The sequence below is a fragment of the Sarcophilus harrisii genome, chromosome 4 (genome assembly GCF_902635505.1).
Source record: "Sarcophilus harrisii chromosome 4, mSarHar1.11, whole genome shotgun sequence".
Lineage (NCBI taxonomy): Eukaryota > Metazoa > Chordata > Mammalia > Dasyuromorphia > Dasyuridae > Sarcophilus > Sarcophilus harrisii.
The window spans coordinates 364,053,766-364,072,670 of NC_045429.1; the positions used below are offsets into that span (position 1 = coordinate 364,053,766).

At 37.2% G+C, this 18,905-nt stretch overlaps 2 protein-coding genes and 1 pseudogene across 4 annotated transcripts in view; 2 read left to right on the forward strand and 1 right to left on the reverse strand.

Moving 5' to 3' along the window:
- The window catches only part of GNPAT (glyceronephosphate O-acyltransferase), a 39,043-nt gene extending 37,536 nt beyond the window's left edge, over positions 1-1,507 (reverse strand). Inside the window, exons 1-2 of one of the 3 annotated variants that reach the window (XM_012547985.3) lie at positions 1,362-1,506; positions 1,046-1,143 (exon numbers count right to left, since the gene is read on the reverse strand). In XM_012547985.3, coding sequence (XP_012403439.1) covers positions 1,046-1,135 — 90 coding nt within the window. In that variant the 5' untranslated portion in view covers positions 1,136-1,143; positions 1,362-1,506. Of the gene's footprint in view, positions 1-118; positions 375-1,045 lie in introns of those variants that run through there. The other 2 variants (XM_031966879.1, XM_031966881.1) reach the window with 2 other exon arrangements.
- C4H1orf131 (chromosome 4 C1orf131 homolog) overlaps positions 395-18,905 on the forward strand; it is a 37,288-nt gene continuing 18,777 nt past the window's right edge. The window contains exons 1-2 of the mRNA XM_031966884.1: positions 395-617; positions 9,766-10,112. Coding sequence (XP_031822744.1) covers positions 530-617; positions 9,766-10,112 — 435 coding nt within the window. The 5' untranslated portion in view covers positions 395-529. The remainder of the gene's footprint in view (positions 618-9,765; positions 10,113-18,905) is intronic.
- On the forward strand, positions 1,905-3,117 carry LOC111720461 (annotated as a pseudogene).

Here is an 18,905-nt window from a genome sequence, read left to right on the forward strand (position 1 = left end):
ACAGGTGCCCCAACTTTGACACCGAGCCGGCGGGCACCCCGGGGCCAGACTGCAGAGCCCCGCGGCGGGGCGAGAACGCGACCTCCGAGGCGGCCCCACTCCCCGCCCCGGCGCCTACCGAGTAGAGGGGTGTGGGGGCGGCGACCGTGGAGGCAGAGGTGGAAGCAACGGCGACCAAGCATTCGGATGACCGAGGCGCTGCCATGATTCTGCAGCAGCTCTCCGGGAGACGCCGGAGCTTCCCAGCTAAGCAGGAAGGGTGGCGCTGACGGCTGCGGACCCGCGCTCAGCGGCCCAACCTCGCCTGGGGCGGCGGCACCCGCGGCGGACGCTGCTGGAGGCCCCGGGCGCCGCCATCTTGGCCCGGACGGAAGCCGCGCAGAGCCAAAGCGCGAGCTCAGGCCCAGCCCCGGAAAAGCGGAAGTCGCTGGGGTCTCCCCGCTAATTGCCGAGGACTAAAAGGTCTGCGTCGGGGCTCGGAAAGGAGCCGCTCGTGCCGCGGTTTTCTCCCTTCGCGGCACACCCCGTAATGGCTGAGGAGGGGAAGCCGGGGCCGGATGGCTCCTCCAATGCCGAGAGTCTCCTGGATACCTTACTGAGCAACCTCTACGACTTCGGTGAGTGTGAGGAGCCGCGGCGGCGCCCACGTGGGGAAGAAGCGGCGGCCTGGGGGCGCGGCGCGGGGCCTGAGGCGCGCTTTTCGGGGGGGGGGGCGGGGTGTGAGGGACCGGCCCCTCCAGCCCCGTGTGGGGAGCCGAGCCCGCGCGGGAGTTAGTTAAAGGGTGCCCAGTGACCCTTCCCACAGCCTCTGCTTATCTCCGGGCCAGGCCCAGAGCGTCGGCTACTCCAGCGTACAAGCCTGAGCACCGGCGCTCGGGGCCCTGCGCTGTCCCTTCCAGGCGAGTAGCCTTGGGCTCCCCTCCCCCACGCAGCAGTGGCAGGGTTCGCCTCCCCCGGGAACAACTCCAGCCTCTCCATCCCTCTTCCTCCCAGGAATAGCCTCCCCCCCGGCATCTCCTTGCGTTTCTGTCGGCCCGGTACCGACCTGTGGGCCGTGCCGTTCCTTCTGCCTCTTGAGCGCTCTGGGCAGCGGGGTACTTGGGGATACAGTTGCCAAGTTCACAGTCTTCTCCATGCCTTCCTCTGTCGTTCCGAAAGGGAAAATAAAATGAAACAAAAAGTAAATCCCAGAAAACCAGCCCAGGTGATCGATTGTTTCTCTTTTTTTTTTACTGTCTCTAGTCCTGCCTCCTTAGGCTGCCTTACAGTTCCTCGCTGGGGGAACGCAGGACTTAGGAACAGAGCTTCCTCCTCCCTCTGGGGAGCTGGGAGAGAACAGACCGAGACCTTCCTAAACAAACCTTTTCTCCGCCTCTTGAGTCCCTAGCCAAAATAAACCGAGGCTTCCTTATCTCAGCGGGCCCGAAGCCTGCTATTAGGAGTTGGAAGGTCGGTTCCTACCTGGCGCTTCTCCTGAGGAAGGTAGCGCCACACCCCTTTAGCCAATGATGGGAGGAGGAGGAGGAGGTTAGGAGAAGGTCGAGGGAGGGAGGGAGGGAGGGAAAAAGATCCTTCTGTGGGCAATAAGTGTTCATGGGAATCCTTGTGCGAATGTAAACGCAAACTAGCTACGGTATTAGAAATCTTAGTTGTCTGCATCTTTGATTTCCTTCACAAGCTAACTGCACAATATCTCAGAGTCTGATTCTTTTTGTACAGCAAAGTAACGGTTTGGTCATGTATACTTATTGTGTATCTAATTTATATTTTAATATATTTAACATCTACTGGTCATCCTGCCATCTGGGGGAGAGGGTGGGGGGTAAGAGGTGAAAAATTGCAACAAGAGGTTTGGCAATTGTTAATGCTGTAAAGTTACCCATGCATATAACCTGTAAATAAAAGGCTATTAAATAAAAAAAAAAAGAAAAAGAAAAAAAAAAAGAAATGTTAGTTGTCTGTTTTGAGACTGGGTAGAGTGGATTTCTAGCCTACCTTAATATAAAAATAAGTTTTTGTTCCTGGGGATTGAGGGGAAAGCAGAGGCATTTACAAATGAAGCAGAAGACTGAAGATTAAAGTCTCATGGAGGAAACTATATATCTTTAAATATGTTTATAATACTCCACATTATAAAATATGCAAACCTATGGGATGGGAACTAAGTTAGTTGGTATCTGGAGTTAGGCAGTACAGATGATCATAGAATTGAGTGTTTTTAAAGACATGAATACTAGATAAATCTAGAGAAGCTTTTAACTTTGGGGTGGGGAAGAGGCCCTTAGATGATTGACAGATCTACTCAACCAAGAATATGATTGTAATTTAGGGAAAATAGGCCTTTACTGATTTACTGGCGCTTTAGGTCTAGGTTGAGTGTTAATTTTTTGCATGTAGAAGATATCTTAGCGAAAAGATTCTATATCTTCTGTCTCATAATACAGGAAAAGTTTTTTTTGAGCAAAAAGGACCATCTCCGATGCCACAGTCAGCTTTAGTTCACTATACAAGCAGAAAAATAAGGCAATGGAATTTCAGAATGGTATTTGGCTTAAAATAAAGTAATGAGGCCCAGAGTAAATGAAGGACATCTAAATTCCTTTAACAGTCTTAGAAATCACACCAAAAAAAAAAAAAAAAACTTTAAAGTGAAAAGGTAGAGTTTAAAAAGTACCTGTAAGATAAGATGTACAATGAAATCTCAGAAGTAGAAAAGGCCAGAAATTTATAGAAAACAAGGTTCAGGAAAATGCCAGAAATAAATTTCAAGTGTTCATATATAGATGCACAAAAATGTGGGTAATAAACAAGATTTTTAAAAAAACATGAACGGATGATGAAAGCAAAGGCAGGTTACAGAATGAATACCCAGAATGTGTTATGGTCCTCTAAAAATAATTGTCAGAACTTTTTTGGCTTATCCTAATCTGGTGGTGAAGATACAGGAGAGTCCTCACCATGTCCTCCCAACAAAATGTCAGAATCAAGAAGTTTCTCGAAAACAAGCAGAAGCAGAATTATTCTATTTCTTAATGGAGTTGCAAGAAAACAGGCGATAAGATCAGATACAACTCCATGAAAAAACACTAGAGAAGGATCAAACTAGTTTCATCATGATGGCATACTTGTCTGGACCAACTCCAAATACCCTACCACAAAACCACCCTGATAAGAAGTAAATGTCATTACCCTGCCATCTTGGAAAGCTGTTTGCTAAGGTGAAGTCATCAAAACAGAACAACAGATTTATTTTGAAAAAGAAGGGATCAGTTGGGTTGATTGGTTTAATAGATATTTATTACTAAACATGGGGCACCTGGATGACACAATGGACCTGGCCTCATTTTCCTGAGTTTTAATCTGGCACCAGATGCTCAGTAGTTGTGTGACCTAGTGCAAATCTTTTTAACCCTTTGCCTCAATTCCCTTACATGTAAAATGAGCTAGAGAAGGAAACATTAAGTCATTTCAGTATTTTTATAGCCCAGAAAACCCCAAATGAGGTCACAGAGTATACATGATTGTATAATGACTGAACAATGAGTGTGCATAAAATTTAAACTGTTTAATGCATTACTATTTTTCTGTGTCCTTTATGTGTTGTTATATATTTGTCTGTAAGAAGTAGAATCTATAATAAATAAACTACTGAAGTAAAAAAGACCTGGATTTAAATTCTGCCTCAATGTGTATGACCCTGAGCTAGTAACTTAACCTTTCTGAATCTATTTCCTCCTATGTAAAGTGGAAATAATGACAACACCTTTTTTATAGAGATGTTGTGGGAAATTAAATGAAATAATGATAGATGCAGGTTAGTTTATGTCTTCAGGGCTATAATCCATCTCAGCCACATTATATGTGGCTTCCTCTGTGCTAATCAAAGCTAATGATAATGAAGACTCAAGAAAGGCAAAACTATTCAGCTCTTATGTTGCTTCTGTTTTCTCTGCTAAGGAGAATGATTTTGGGACTGGAAAGAACAGAAAATAGCTAATAAGGAGTTGAATAGAAAAAGTAGGGGAAAAGAAACTCTACCTGCTCTAGACGATAAGTTCATGCCACCAGACCCAAATGAATTAAATCTTCATTATATTAGTCCTGTAAGATAAAATTGTTGGGTCAGTGTTCTTTGAAAGATCCTAGAGAATGGAAGAGGTGTCAAGAGTCTGAAGAAGAGCAAATATCCTGACCTTTAATTAGAGAAAGAAAATGAATTCTAAAAACTATAAACCAGTGAGTTTGACTTACAAAATACATCTCTCTCTCTCTCTTTCTTTTTTAAGTCTTATGATTTCAAGGTATAGAGTGTTCCTGTGAGGAAACTTCCCTCAAGGCAAATCATCAACTCTTCTCTAACTTATAGTCTTTGAGAATTGTCTGGGTTAGAGGGGTTATGCAAATTTCCTGAGAGTCACACAGCCAGAGTAGAACATATTATTAAAGAGTTGATATCTAGAAGAGGAAGCAGTGATCACAGATGGGTGTTCTAAACCAGATGAAACTCAAACAAATCTAGTAATTCAGGCTTAGGAACAGGATGGCATAAGTCACCCATTGATTGTAAAATGCAGTAAAAATATCTTTGCTGAGGATGTTTTTTAAAAATATATAATTTTTTTTAAATACAGCTTTTTATTTTCAAAACATATGCACAGATAATTTGACAACATGGACCCTTGCATAACCTTGTGTTTCAGATTTTCTCCTTCTTTCCCCCAATTCCCTCCCCTAGATGCAAGCAATTCATTATATGTTAAATCCGATATGTATAAATATTTATACAGTTCTCTTGCTTCACAAGAGAAATCAGATCAAAACCAGAAAGTAAATGAGTAAGAAAACAAAATGCAAGCAAACAACAACAAAAAGTGAGAATGTTATGTTGTGATCCACATTCAGTTCCTACAGTCCTTTCTGAGTGTAGATGGCTTTCTTTGTCACAAGATCATTGGAACTGGCATCAATCATCTCATTGTTGGAAAGTATCACATCCATCAAAATTGATCATTTGTATAATATTGATATTGCTATGTACAATGATCCAGGGATCTGATCATTTCACTCAGTATCAGTTCATGTAAGTCTCTCCGGGCCTTTCTAAAATCATCCTTCTGATCGTTTCTTACACAACAATAATATTCCGTAACATTCATATACCATAATTTATTCAGCCATTCTCCAATTGATGGGCATCCACTCAGTTTCCAGTTTCTAGCCGCTATGAAAAGGGCTGCCACAAACACTTTTGCACATGTGGGTCCCTTTCCCTCCTTTAAGATCTCTTTGGGATCTAATACCAATACAAATGCTGCTGGGTTAAAGGGTATGCACAGTTTGTTAACTTTTTGAGCATAGCTCCAAACTGCTCTCTAGAATGGTTGGATCTATTCACAGTTCCACCAACAATGTATCAGTGTCCCAGTTTTCCCACATCCCCTCCAACATTCATCATTATCTTTTCCTGTCATCTTAGCCAATCTGAGAAGTGTGTAGTGGTATCTCAGAATTGTCTTAATTTGCATTTCTTTGATCAATAGTGATTTGGAGACTCTTTTCATATGACGAGAAAAAGTTTTAATTTCTTCATCTGAAAATTGTCTGTTCATATCCTTTGATCATTTAAAAGATATAATTTCTAAATAAAATAAAATGTTACTCTTAATATTCACCAAAGCAAGTAGTAACACTATGAGGAAGCCATACCTTGCAGGACAGTACAAATTGTGTTAAAAGCTCTAAAACATTTTCGTTGGTAAAAGAAGACTGAACATTTCTGCATTTATATCTTTGTAAAATTTTTATACCTTAACATATATGACCTTTTTGTTTTTGTGAGAGAGAGTAATATATTCCTTTTTATTCCCATTCAGTACTTTCCAGAGATCTAGCAAGTCTAACCTTCAAAAAGGAAAAGTTTGAGAGAATAGGATGGAGGGACACATAATCAGAAATCATAATTGTGAATGAGATGAACTCATCCATCAAAAAAGGAAAAGGATAGAGGAACCAATTGGACACCAGAATCCAAAAATATGTTCCTATTAATGCACACATTTGAAACAGAAAGATGCAAAGTTAAAATAAGGAGCTGCCATCATGATTTCAGACAAAGTGATAGCAAAAATAAATGTAATTAAAGCTTTTTATTTACAAAACATATGCATAGGTAAATTTTCAACATTGATCCTTGCAAAACCTTTTGTCCCAAATTTTCCCCTCTTTTCCCCCCACCCCCTCCTCTAGCTGGCAAGTAGTCCAATACATGTTAAATATGTTGAAATATGTTAAATCCAATATACGTATACCTTTTTATACAGTTATCTTACTGCACAAGAAAAATCAGATCAAGAAGAAAGAAAAAAAAAGAAAAAATACAAGCAAACAACAACAGAGAGAGAGCGTGATATGTTGTGATTCACACTCACTTGCCACAATCCTCTCTCTGGATGTAGATGGCTCTCTTCATCACTGAACAACTGGAACTGGTTTGATTCCTCTCATTGTTGAAGAGAGCCACTTCTGTCAACCATCCTATAGTCTTGTTGTTTCCTTGTATACTGATCTCTATAGTCTTGTTGTTTCCTTGTATACTGATCTCCTGGTGCTGCTCATTTCATTTGGCTTCAGTTCATGTAAGTCTCTCCCTAGGCCTCCCTGGAATCATCCTGCTGGTCGCTGGGTACACAACAATAATATTCCGTAACCTTCATATCCCATCATTTATTCAGCCATTCTCTAATTGATGGGCAACCATTCGGTTTCCAGTGTCTTGCCACTACCAGAAGGGCTGCCAGAAACATTTTTGCACATGTGGGTCCCTTTCCCTCCTTTAAGATCTTTTTGGGATATAATTCCAGTAGAAACACTGCTGGAGGGATGTGCCCAGTTTGATAACTTTGAGCATAGTTCCAAATTTCTTGCCTCTTCTTTAAATTTTTCATTTATTCTCCCTCTTATTCTTTCCCCTTTCCTTCCTATTTCTTTGTAGGGTAAGATGTATTTCTAGACTTAATTATATTTTTTTCCTCCTTTGACCAGTTCAGGTAAGAGTGAGATTCATGTGTCACCCATTTTCTCCTACTGCCCCTATAGACTTATACTTGTATACTCCGTTTATGTAAGATAATTTCCCCCATTCTTCCTTTCTCTTCCCCTTTAGTATATTCCTTTTCTATCTTTTATTTCTTCTCTTAAGATCATAAAAACATTTCCAGGTCCTTTCTACATAGACTCCCTCCCTAACTCCAGATTATGAAAGAGTTCTTAGGAGTTACATGTATCATCTCCCCAAATAAAAATATCAACAGTTTTAACTTTATTTGGTTCTTTGTGATTTCTTGCTTATATTTACCTTTTTTTTTTTAATTATAGCTTTTTATTTACAAGATATATGTTCCAACTTTTCCCCTCCTTCCCCCCCCTCCTCTCTCCCAGATGGCAGGTAGACCAATACATGTTAAATATATTGAAGTATATGTTAAATACAATATATGTGTACATATCCATAGTTATTTTGCTATACAAGAAGAATCAGACTTTGAAGTAATGTAAAATTAACCTGAGAAAGAAATAAAAAATGCAAGCCAACAGAAACAGAGGGATTGGAAATGAATGCTATGTGGTGGTTCACACTCAATTCCCCGCATTCTTTCGCTGGGTATAGCTGGTTCTATTCATTATTGAACAAATGGAACTGATTTGGTTCATCTCATTGTTGAAGAGAATCATGTCTATCAGAATTGATCATCATATAGTTCTGTTGTTGAAGTATACAGTGATCTCCTGGTCCTGCTCATTTCACTCAGCATCAGTTCATGTAAGTCTTCAAGCCTTTCTGAAATCTTCCTGCTGGTCATTTCTTTGTTTACATTTTTATGCTTCTTTTGTCTCTGGTGTTTTCATGTCAGATTTTTTCAGCTCAGTCTTTTCATTAAGAATTCGTAACAATTTTCTATTTCATTAAAAGTCCATTTTTCCATAATCAGTTTTGTTGAGTAAGTTTTTTGCCTTCTGGAATATCATGTTGCAAGTTATCCTTTCCTTTTAGAATAATGGCTGGTAAATTTTGTGTGATTCTGACTATAGCTTCTGGGTATCTCAATGATTTCTGGCTGCTTATAGTATTTTTTCCTTAACCTGGAAGTTTTGGGTTTTGATAGTTTACATTTTGATATTTTGGGGGGGAAGTAGCCAATGATTTTATTCAGTTTCTACTTGGTGTTGGACAGGGTTTGTTTGTTTGTGATTTGAAATAATGTCTTGGTTCTTCTTTCGGGTAGCCCATTGACTTTTTTTTTGTTGTTTGTTTGAAGTGACTTGCCCAGTGACATAGTTAGGAAGTGTTAAGTATCTGAGATCAAAGTTGAACTCAGGTCGTATCTGAGGTCATATCTGAACTCGGGTCCTCCTGACTTAAGGATTGGTTCTCTATCCACTGTTCTACCTACTTGCCCCAGTCCATTGACTTCTTAAATTATCTCTCTTCAGTCCGTTTTCCATGTCAGTTCTCTTCCCTATGAGAACATTTTTAATCTTTTGACTTTCGTTTATTGATGCCTCTTGAAATCATTAGCTTTTATTTGATCAAATCTAATTTTCAAGGAGTTATTTTCTTCAGTATGGTTTTGTTTCTCATTTTCCAAGTTGTTAATTCTTTTCATTTCTTTATTTTATAGATTTCATTTTTTTTCTCTACCACTTTCATTAATTTTTAGGATTGTATAAAATTTCTCATCTAGGAATTCTTATTGAACTTTTGTTCAAACTATGTTTTTTCATGAAGTTTTGTTTATAGATGTTTTCAAGTCATTTTTTTCTTTTAGGTTTGTATTTTGAGTTTTCTTATTACCATATGGATTGTTTGTATGCTTGCTCATTCTTCTATCCTGCTTCTTAACCCTAGGACTTTTTATTACTTCTAAATTCTGTGCACTATGGGAGGAATGTCTTATCTGAACTTTTGTCTTCTTATGTCTTTGCTTTCACCAAATCAGAACCAAAACACCCAAGCCAAAGCCATACCTCAAGCCCAGTTCCATAAATTTAGAAGTTCACCAGGAAAGGAACTTCTTCACTACATGAGTGAAAACTCCCTGATTCAACAGAAGTACAAAGCTCATCTAAATTTCAGTTTAGGCAGGAGATGAACTGGATATTACATACCTTGAGATTGGATGAGGTTGTTGCTGGGTGTTAGTGGGCTAGAAATAAATGTGGTATCCCATGATTGGACAGAGTTAGTTAACAGGAAAGAATCTTCAGGTTAGTTATCTTTTATAACCCTGCTTTGATAGAAAAGGATTGTTCTTGCTGTTTTAGCAATAAGGAAGGTGCCAGACAGGGAAATGAGGGAAAATGGGGAGGTTGCAGTACAAATAGGTACAGGGACAATAGAGGAATTTCTGGCAAAGTTTTCTTTGCTATCTACAATAACATTTAAATATCACTTAGTATGTGCCAGGCACTGTGCTCATTTGATTCTTGTAACAGCCCAAGGAAGTAGATGTTGTCATCCTCTCTATTTTACAGATGAGGATACTGAAGTAGATTAAGTGATTTGCCAAAGATCACACAGCTAGTACGTGTTTGAGGCTGCTTTTGAACTCAGGTCTTCCTGATTCTAATCGAAGTGCCCCATTTATTGTTCCACTGAAGTGACTGGGTTACCTTTATGTATGTCACTTCACATTTGTGTTTTGAGGATGATGACATCCCATTAAAATTCAATGTGTTTATATTTTCCTTTTGTCCTTGAAAGCACAGGAGAGATCTTAGATAAAAAGACATTGAAAAGAAGCAAAAATAAAAAGAACAAGAGAGATTCAGGAACTTCAGAAGTCTCAACAGTGGACACAGCCTTGCAGGCAGATGATCTTTCCAGAGGTCAAAAGAAAAGTGCTTCTAACTTCTTCAAAAAGCTTAAGGAAGAGCTTCTTTGTGACCCTTCTAAGGGTTCCACTGCTCCTGCTCATCTAGAAGTCTCTGCAACAATTTCCCCTGTACCACTGCTAACAAGGGGGAAAAGAGAACCAGTGGAAGTGGTTGAGTTTCGCAGCTGGAATAAAAAGAAGAAAATTGAAGTAGAACCACCCAAGATTGAAGACACAAAGGTAATAAATATCTGTTTATATCTAATTAATACAGTGCCCTGAACCCTGTTTTACTTGGTAACATATAGCGTTTCTACCTTAATAATATTAATCAAGCACTGTTTTTTTTTCCCCTCCAAAAAAGCTTGATTTTTCTAGGAGATAATGCCAGACGTAGGAACAGGCAGCAATTATGTAAAATGCAAGCTTTTTGAGGACAAGGATGGTTTCATTTTTTTTTATTCCCACAGGGAATAGCAGAAGTTTAATAAATAACTTGCTGATTCATTAACTCCAAATTCTTTTTTTTTTTTTTTTTTAATTTTATTATAGTAACTTTTTATTGACAGAATCCATGCCAGGGTAATTTTTTTTTACAACATTATCCCTTGCACTCACTTCTGTTCCGATTTTTCCCTCCCACCCTCCACCCCCTCCCCTAGATGGCAAGCAGTCCTATATATGTTGAATATGTCCTAGTATATCCTAGATACAATGTTTGTGTGCAGATCCAAACAGTTTTCTAGTTACACAGGGAGAATTGGATTCAGAAGGTAGAAATAACCCGGGAAGAAAAACAAAAAATGCAAACAGTTTACATTCATTTCCCAGTGTTTTTTCTTTGGGTGTAGCTGCTTCTGTCCATCATTGATCAATTGAAACTGAATTAGGTCTCTTTGTCAAAGAAATCCATTTCCATCAGATTACATCTTCATACAGTTTCGTTGTTGACGTATATAATGATCTCTTGGTTCTGCTCATTTCACTTAGCATCAGTTCATGTAATTCTCTCCAAGCTTCTCTGTATTCATCTTGCTGGTCATTTCTTACAGAACAATATTCCATAACATTCATATACCACAATTTACCCAACCATTCTCCAATTGATGGGTATCCACTCAGTTTCCAGCTTCTAGCCACTACAAACAGGGCTGCCACAAACATTTTGGCACATATTGGTCCCTTCCCTTCTTTAGTATCTCCTTGGGGTATAAGCCCAGTAGAAACACTGCTGGATCAAAGGGTATGCACAGTTTGATAACTTTTTGGGCATAACTCCAGATTGCTCTCCAGAATGGTTGGATTCATTCACAGCTCCACCAACAATGCATCAGTGTCCCAGTTTTCCCATCCCTCCAACAATCATCATTATTTTTTCCTGTCATCTTAGCCAATCTGACAGGTGTGTAGTGGTATCTCAGAGTTGTCTTAATTTGCATTTCTCTGATTAATAACGATTTGGAACACTCTTTCATATGAGTGGTAATGATTTCAATTTCATCATCTGAAAATTGTCTGTTCATATCCTTTGACCATTTTATCAATTGGAGAATGGCTTGGTTTCTTATACATTAGAGTCAGCTCTCTCTATATTTTGGAAATGAGGCCTTTATCAGAACCTTTAACTGTGAAGGTGTTTTCCCAGTTTGTTGCTTCCCTTCTAATCTTGTTTACATTAGTTTGTTTGTACAGAAGCTTTTTAATTTGATGTAATCAAAATTTTCTATTTTGTGATCAATAATGGTCTCTAGTTCGTCTTTAGTCACAAATTTCTTCCTCTTCCACAAGTCTGAGAGATAAACTATCCTATGTTCCTCCAATTTGTTTATAATCTCGTTCTTTATGTCTAAATCATGGACCCATTTTGATCTTATCTTGGTATACGGTGTTAAGTGTGGGTCCATGCCTAATTTCTGCCATACTAATTTCCAGTTATCCCAACAGTTTTTGTCAAATAATGAGTTCTTATTCCAAAAGTGAGGATCTTTGGGTTTGTCAAACACTAAATTGCTATAGTTGACTATTCTGTCTTGTAAACCTAACCAGTTCTACTGATCAACTAATCTATTTCTTAGCCAATACCAAATGGTTTTGGGGTGACTGCTGCTTTATAATATAGTTTCAGATCAGGTACAGTTAGACCACCTTCATTTGATTTTTTTTTTCATTAATTCTTTTGAGATTCTTGACCTTTTATTATTCCATATGAATTTTGTTGTTATTTTTTCTAGATCATTAAAATATTTTCTTGGAAGTCCGATTGGTATAGCACTAAATAAATAGATTAGTTTAGGGAGTATTGCCATCTTTATTATATTCGCTCGACCTATCCAGGAGCACTTGATATTTTTCCAATTGTTTAAGTCTGACTTTATTTGTATAGAAAGTTTTTTGTAATTTAGCTCATATAATTCCTGACTTTCCTTTGGTAGATGATTCCCAAATTTTTATGCTTGATTATTCTAATGGAATTTCTCTTTGTATCTCTTCTTTGGATTTTGTTGGTGTTATAAAATGCGAGGTTTATGGTTTATTTTATAACCTCCTTTCTAAAGTTATGGATTATTTCAATAGCTTTTTAATAGAATCTCTAGGTTCTCTAAGTATACCATCATTCATCTGCAAAGGTGATGTTTGGTTTTCCTCACCCTATTCTGATTCCTTTAATCTCTTTCTCTCTTATTGCCGGTCTAGTGTTTCTAATACAATATTGAATAATAATGGTGACAGGGGGGCAACCCTTCCTCAGATTTTACTGAGAAAGATTATTTTCCCATTGCATTGGCTTACTAGGTTTTAAATTCTCCCTATTTTAGAAAAAGTCCATTTATTCCTTCTCTCAAATGTTTTTTATTAGGAATGGATGTTGGTTTTATCAAATGCTTTTCTGCATAATTAGATCTCTATGGTTTTGTTAGTTTGCTTATTGATAAGTCAATTTCTAATGTTTTCTAATATTAAAACCTGCATTCCTGGTATAAATCCTACTTGATATGGTGTTTATCCTGGGATGATTTTCTTAATCTTTTGTAATTTTTTTAAGATTTTAGCATCATATTCATTAGAGATTGGTTTTTTTCTTTCTTTTTCACCTACCTGGTTTAGGTATCATACCATGTCTGTGTTGTAAAAGGGTTTGGTGGACTCCTTCATTCCCTATTTTTCAAATATTTATATAGCATTAGGGTTTTGTTCTTTAAATGTTTGGTGGGAATTCCATTAAATCCCATCTGGTCCTGGGGATTTTTTCTTAGGGAGTTGGTTAATACTTTTCTTTTCTTTTTCTAAAAGATGGGACTTTTAGGATATTCACTTTTCCTCTTTAATCTGGGCAACTATTTTTGAAGGTACTTCCATTTCATTTAAATTTCTTTTTGCCATAAGTTGGGCAAAATAATTCCTAATTATTCTTAATTTCCTCTTCATTAGTGGCAGTTCTCCCTTTTCATTTTAAGACTAAAATTTGATTTTCCTCTTTCCTTTTTTAATCAGATTTACTAAGGGTTTGTCATTTTTTTTCATAGAACCAACTCTTGTTTATTAATTAATTCAATAGTTTTTTTACTTTCAATTTTATTGATTCTCCTTTTATTTTAAATTTTAAGTTTAGTGTTTGACTGGGGGTTTAATTTTTTTCTAGCATTTTTAGTTGCAAAATTGTTATTCTCTTTTCACTTTTGAAGTAAGCCTCTAGAATGAAATTTCCCCTTATTACCCTTTGGCCATCCCACACATTTGATATGATTCATTATTTCATTTTCTTGGGTGAAGTTATTAATTATGTCTATGATTTGCTTTTCACCCAATCATTCTTTAGTATAAAGTTATTTAGTTTAATTATTTTTTGGTCTACTATCCCTGGCTTTTTGTTGAGTGTAATTTTTTTGCATCTTGGTCTGAAAAGGATGCATTTACTATTTCTGCCTTACTGCTTTGGTTTGAGGTTTTTTGTCTAATTGGTCTATTTTTTGTATGGTTCCTGAACTCTGAAAAAGAAAGTTCTCCTTTCTGTCTCCATTTTTTTCTCAGGGTCTATCATTCTAACTTTTCTAGTATTCTATTTCCTCTTTGACTTCTTTCTTATTTTTTTTGGATTTGATTTATCTAATTCTGAGGTGCAAAGGTTGGGTCTCCACTATTATAGTTTTGCTATTTCTTCTTGCAGCTCTCTTAATTTCTCTTTTAAGAATTTAAATGCTACACCACTTGGTGCATATATGTTTAATATTGATATTGCTTAACTCCAAATTCTGAAGGTGTGCCATTTATAAATCTGGCTCATTTGTCATTCTTTGTGCAAGTTAATTAATGTTTGCTGACTACCCAGTTGTCTCATTTTTAAAAGGATCTCTGTAAGACATTAACCAGAAATCCCCATCCCACACAGGTAAATATATATACAAACACATATTATCATACACATAAATTCATATGTATGTAAGACTATACTACACATGTTTGTCCTTTTTCTCTGAAGGTAGATAACATCTATATTTTTCTAACATGGGTAACGTCATGTAGTTTTCTTATTTTTTGTCTTTTGATTAAATCTATTTTAGTTTTAATTTTTAGATCATGATTAATTACTACCTCTGCTTTTTTTTACATAATAAATTCTACTCTGATATTTATATTTATGGTTATCTCTTTATTTCCTATTTGTCCTAACTCCTCTCCTTTACTTCTACCCCCACCTTGTCCTCCTATTACTTAGCCTACTTTTCTCTCCAATTAACCACCCCTTAATACTTCCCCCTACCCTTTCCTCTTATCTTCTTGTTTCCTTCTGAATTTAGAAGATTATTTTAACTTTCCAAATATAGTTTGGAAGGGGAGTTGTCCCCTCTTTATCACATTCTTGTTAATCTATATATCCTTCTATATCCCCCCATCTTATTTCTTCAACCTCTTATTTCTTTATTAATTTAGAAAACTCTTAATCCCTTTTTCTTCTTCTGTTTATTTTTAATACACATTGTTCTATGAATTAGGTTGGCAGAGAAAAATCAGAGCAAAAGAGAAGAACTATGCGAGATATTAAAAAAAAAAAAAAAAAAAAAAAAACAGAAAAAAGAAGTGAACATAGCATGTGTTGATTTATATTCAGTCTCCTTGGTTCTTTTTCTGGATGCAGATGGCATTTGCTATCCAAAGTCTATTCGGATTGCTTTGGATCACTGAATCACTGAGAAAAACAAAGCCTTTCGTAGTTGATCATTATACAATCTTACTGTGTACAATGTATTCCTGGTTCTATTCCTGGTTCTGCTTGTTTCACTCAGCATCAGTTCATGTAAATCTTTCCAGGCCTCTTTAAAGTCAACTTGTTCATCATTTTTTATAGAACAATAATATTCCATTACCTTCATAGACTACAACTTATTCAGCCATTCCCAATTGATGGGCATCCACTCCCTTTCCAATTCTTTGCCACATAAAAATAGCTGCTACAAACATTTTTGCACATGTGGGTCCTTTTCCCTCCTTTATGGTTTCCTTGGCACTACCAGGTCAAACGGCATGCACAGTTTTATAGCCCTTTGGGCATTGTTCCAGATTGTTCTCTAGAATGGTTGGCTCATTTCAGAACTCCAACAACAATGTATTAATGTCCCAGTTTTCCCATATTCCCTCCAACATCTGTCATTATCTTTTCCTGTCATCTTAGCCAGTCTCAGAGGTGTGAGTACTGCTGAGTTTTAATTTGCATTTCTCTAATCAATAGTGATTTAGGACTTTTTTTCATATAATTATAAATTGCTTTAATTTCATCATCTGAAATTTGTTCATATTCATTGATCATTTATTAGTTAGGGAATAATGTGTATTCTTATAAATTTGACACAGTTCTTTATATATTTTAGAAATTATCAGAAATTCTGGCTGTAAAAATTTTTTACCAGGTTTGTACTTGTGACTTTTAATCTTGTTTCTGTTGGTTTTGTTTGTGCAAAAACTTTTTTTTTCTTTTCTTTCTTTCTTTCTTTTTTTTTTTTTTTTTAATTAAAGCTTTTTATTTACAAAATATGTGTGGTTAATTTTTCAACACTGACCTTTGCAAAACCTTGTGTTTCAACTTTTCCCTTTCTTCCCCCATGGCAGGTAATCTAATATATGTTAAAATATATATTAAATCCAATATATGTATACATATTTATACGATTATCTTGCTGCACAAGAAAAATCAGATCAAGAAGGAAAAAGAAACAAAACAAAATGCAAGCAAACAACAACAGAAAGAGTGAAAAAACTATGTTGTGATCCACATTTAGTTCCCACAGTCCTCTATTTGGATATAGATGGCTCTCTTCATCACAAGATTATTGGAACTGATCTGAATCATGTCATTGTTGGAAATAGCCACATCCATCAGAATTGATCATCATGTAATCTTGTTGTTGCCATGTACAGTGATCTCCTGCTTCTGTTTATTTCATCAGTTCATGTAAGTCTCTCCAGGCCTCTGAAATCATCCTGCTGATGGGTTTTTTTTTAATAGAACAATAATATTTTATAACATTCATATACTATAACTTACTCAGCCATTCTACAGCTGATGGGCATCCACTTAGTTTCCAGTTTCTTGCCACTACAAAAAGGGCTGCCACAAACATTTTTTTGTGCAAAAACTTTTTAATTTAATGTAATCAAAGTTGTCCATTTTCCTTTCATGATGTTCTCTAGTTTTCCTTTGGTCATAAATGCCTTCCTTCTCCAAAGGATCTGAGAGGTAAATTATTCCTTGTTCTTCTGATTTGTTTATGATATCATCCTTTATGCACCTCTTACTCCTTTCCATTTAAATGTATGTTGTTTTCTCTTTTACTTAGATCTGATGTGAATAGGATTCCCTCTAATAATCCTTTCCTCACCTTCCTCCCATTACACACACACACACGCACACACACACACACACATATATATTTACAAATAGAGAGAGAGAGAGAGTTCCCTCTTTAATTCATTTTCAATAAGAATAGGGTTCCAGAACTACCAGTCCTCTTTCCCTATTTAATTCCTCGAGATCAGCTCTTTCTCTTGTATCTCATTTGCATAAGATAATTATTCTTTTTACCATTTTGACATGGTTTTGCTTTTTAGAATCACATCATACTCAACTCTATCATAATCTTTCTTTTGAACTCCCCAATTTTTAATGACAGTCTTAGACATGCAGTTTATATTTCTGCATATTAAAAAAAAAAGTTTGTCCTTTTTGAGTCCCTTATAATTTTAATCTTTTACTATATATTTCTCTTGAATGTTATACATCAAAATTTCTATTAAGTCCAGGTTTTTTTTTTACAACAAAACTAAAAGTCTGGCAATTCACTGAATGTCCACTTATTTTTTCTGTTCAGTATTTTGCTTAATTTTGCTGAATGATTTTTTTTGCCACAAATCCAGATCTTTTACTCTTTTTATATATTGTTTTCCAAGACCTGCGGTCTTTTAATATAGCCACCCTTCCCATACTAATGTCCCCCTACATACTCATCATTTTAACACTAAGCCTCCTTATCAGCACATGCCTCACCTTGTTTAGCAATCACTGATTTACAGCTTGAATAGGCTTAGAAATCAACACACTAGCTATCATCACCATAATAACCGCCCCAAACATCCCACGTGCCACAGAAGCTGCCTCAAAATACTTCCTCACTCAAGCCACCGCCTCCATGATAATAATATTTGCCATCATTTGCAACGCATGATCAGTGAACCAATGGACACTATTTCAACTCTCTGACTAATGAGCCTCTATCTCAATAATACTGGCCCTCTCAATTAAACTAGTCCTCGCCCCTTTCCACTTCTGAGTGCCTGAAGTAACACAAGGAATCCCACTCCTAACCGGAATAATTCTTCTAACATGACAAAAAATTGCCCCAACATCCATCATCTACCAAATTGCCCCGTGCCTGAATATAAGCATCCTCATCACCCTTGCAATTTTATCTACTATCCTAGGTGGATGAGGAAGATTTAACCAAACCCACCTATGAAAAATCCTAGCCTACTCATCCATCGCCCACATGGGCTGAATAGCAATTATTGTTTACATCAATCCTACCATAACTATCCCAAACCTTACTATCTATATCATAGCTACCCTAACCACATTTCTAACCCTCAACTTCTCAAACATCACCAAAATCAAATCCCTGGGAGGCCTGTGAAACAAATCAACACCAACAACCATCATCATCCTTACACTCCTGTTCCTAGGGGGTCTGCCATCTCTTAACGGTTTTATGCCCAAATGACTTATCCTGAAAGAACTTATCACCAATGGTAACATTGCAGTAGCTACCATAATAGCCCTTTCAGCCTTACTAAACCTCTTGTTGCTCATAATATTTTATCCTTGGCCTGGAGGTTTTGTAATTTGGCCATGATATTCCTGGAGGTTTTCCTTATAGTATCTTTTTCAGGTGGTAATTGATGGATTGTTTTTCTGTTTCTACATTTCCCCTCTTATTCTAACACTTTACCTGTTCACTTAAAATTATTTATATGTTATTGTAATCAGCTCTAATCCTGGACTTTGGGGGATGGTGTCTCTGACTTCCTTCAGTTCTCCCCTCTTGCTTGGAACCTAAACCAAGAAGTCTGCCCTCCTATAAGTGTCCATAACCAATGGTGTCCCTGCCCTGCTGCTTCTGAGCTCAACTGGAATGGGTTGATTTTTTTTTTTTTTTTTTTTTTTTTTTTTTTGCCCAGGGTCATGTCTCTGCACCTGACATGCCTTATCAAGCAGAAGTTCCCTCCCTCTTTCACACATCCCTTTCTTCTCTCCTTCTTTCCCTCTTCTTCCCTTCCCCCGCCCCCCTCCCCCCCCACCCGCTTTGTACTTCACAAGAACCAAATCTCCATCCTGTAATCCTTCTCTCTATATGCTCCAGTTTTCCCAGGAGGACCACTGTTCTGCCCCAACTCTGGTTTGTTTTTACGACTCAGTGTTCACCCTGAAGTACTATTTTATCTTGCTTATGGAGGAAATCTAGCGAGTTTGGGATTTTATGACCTATT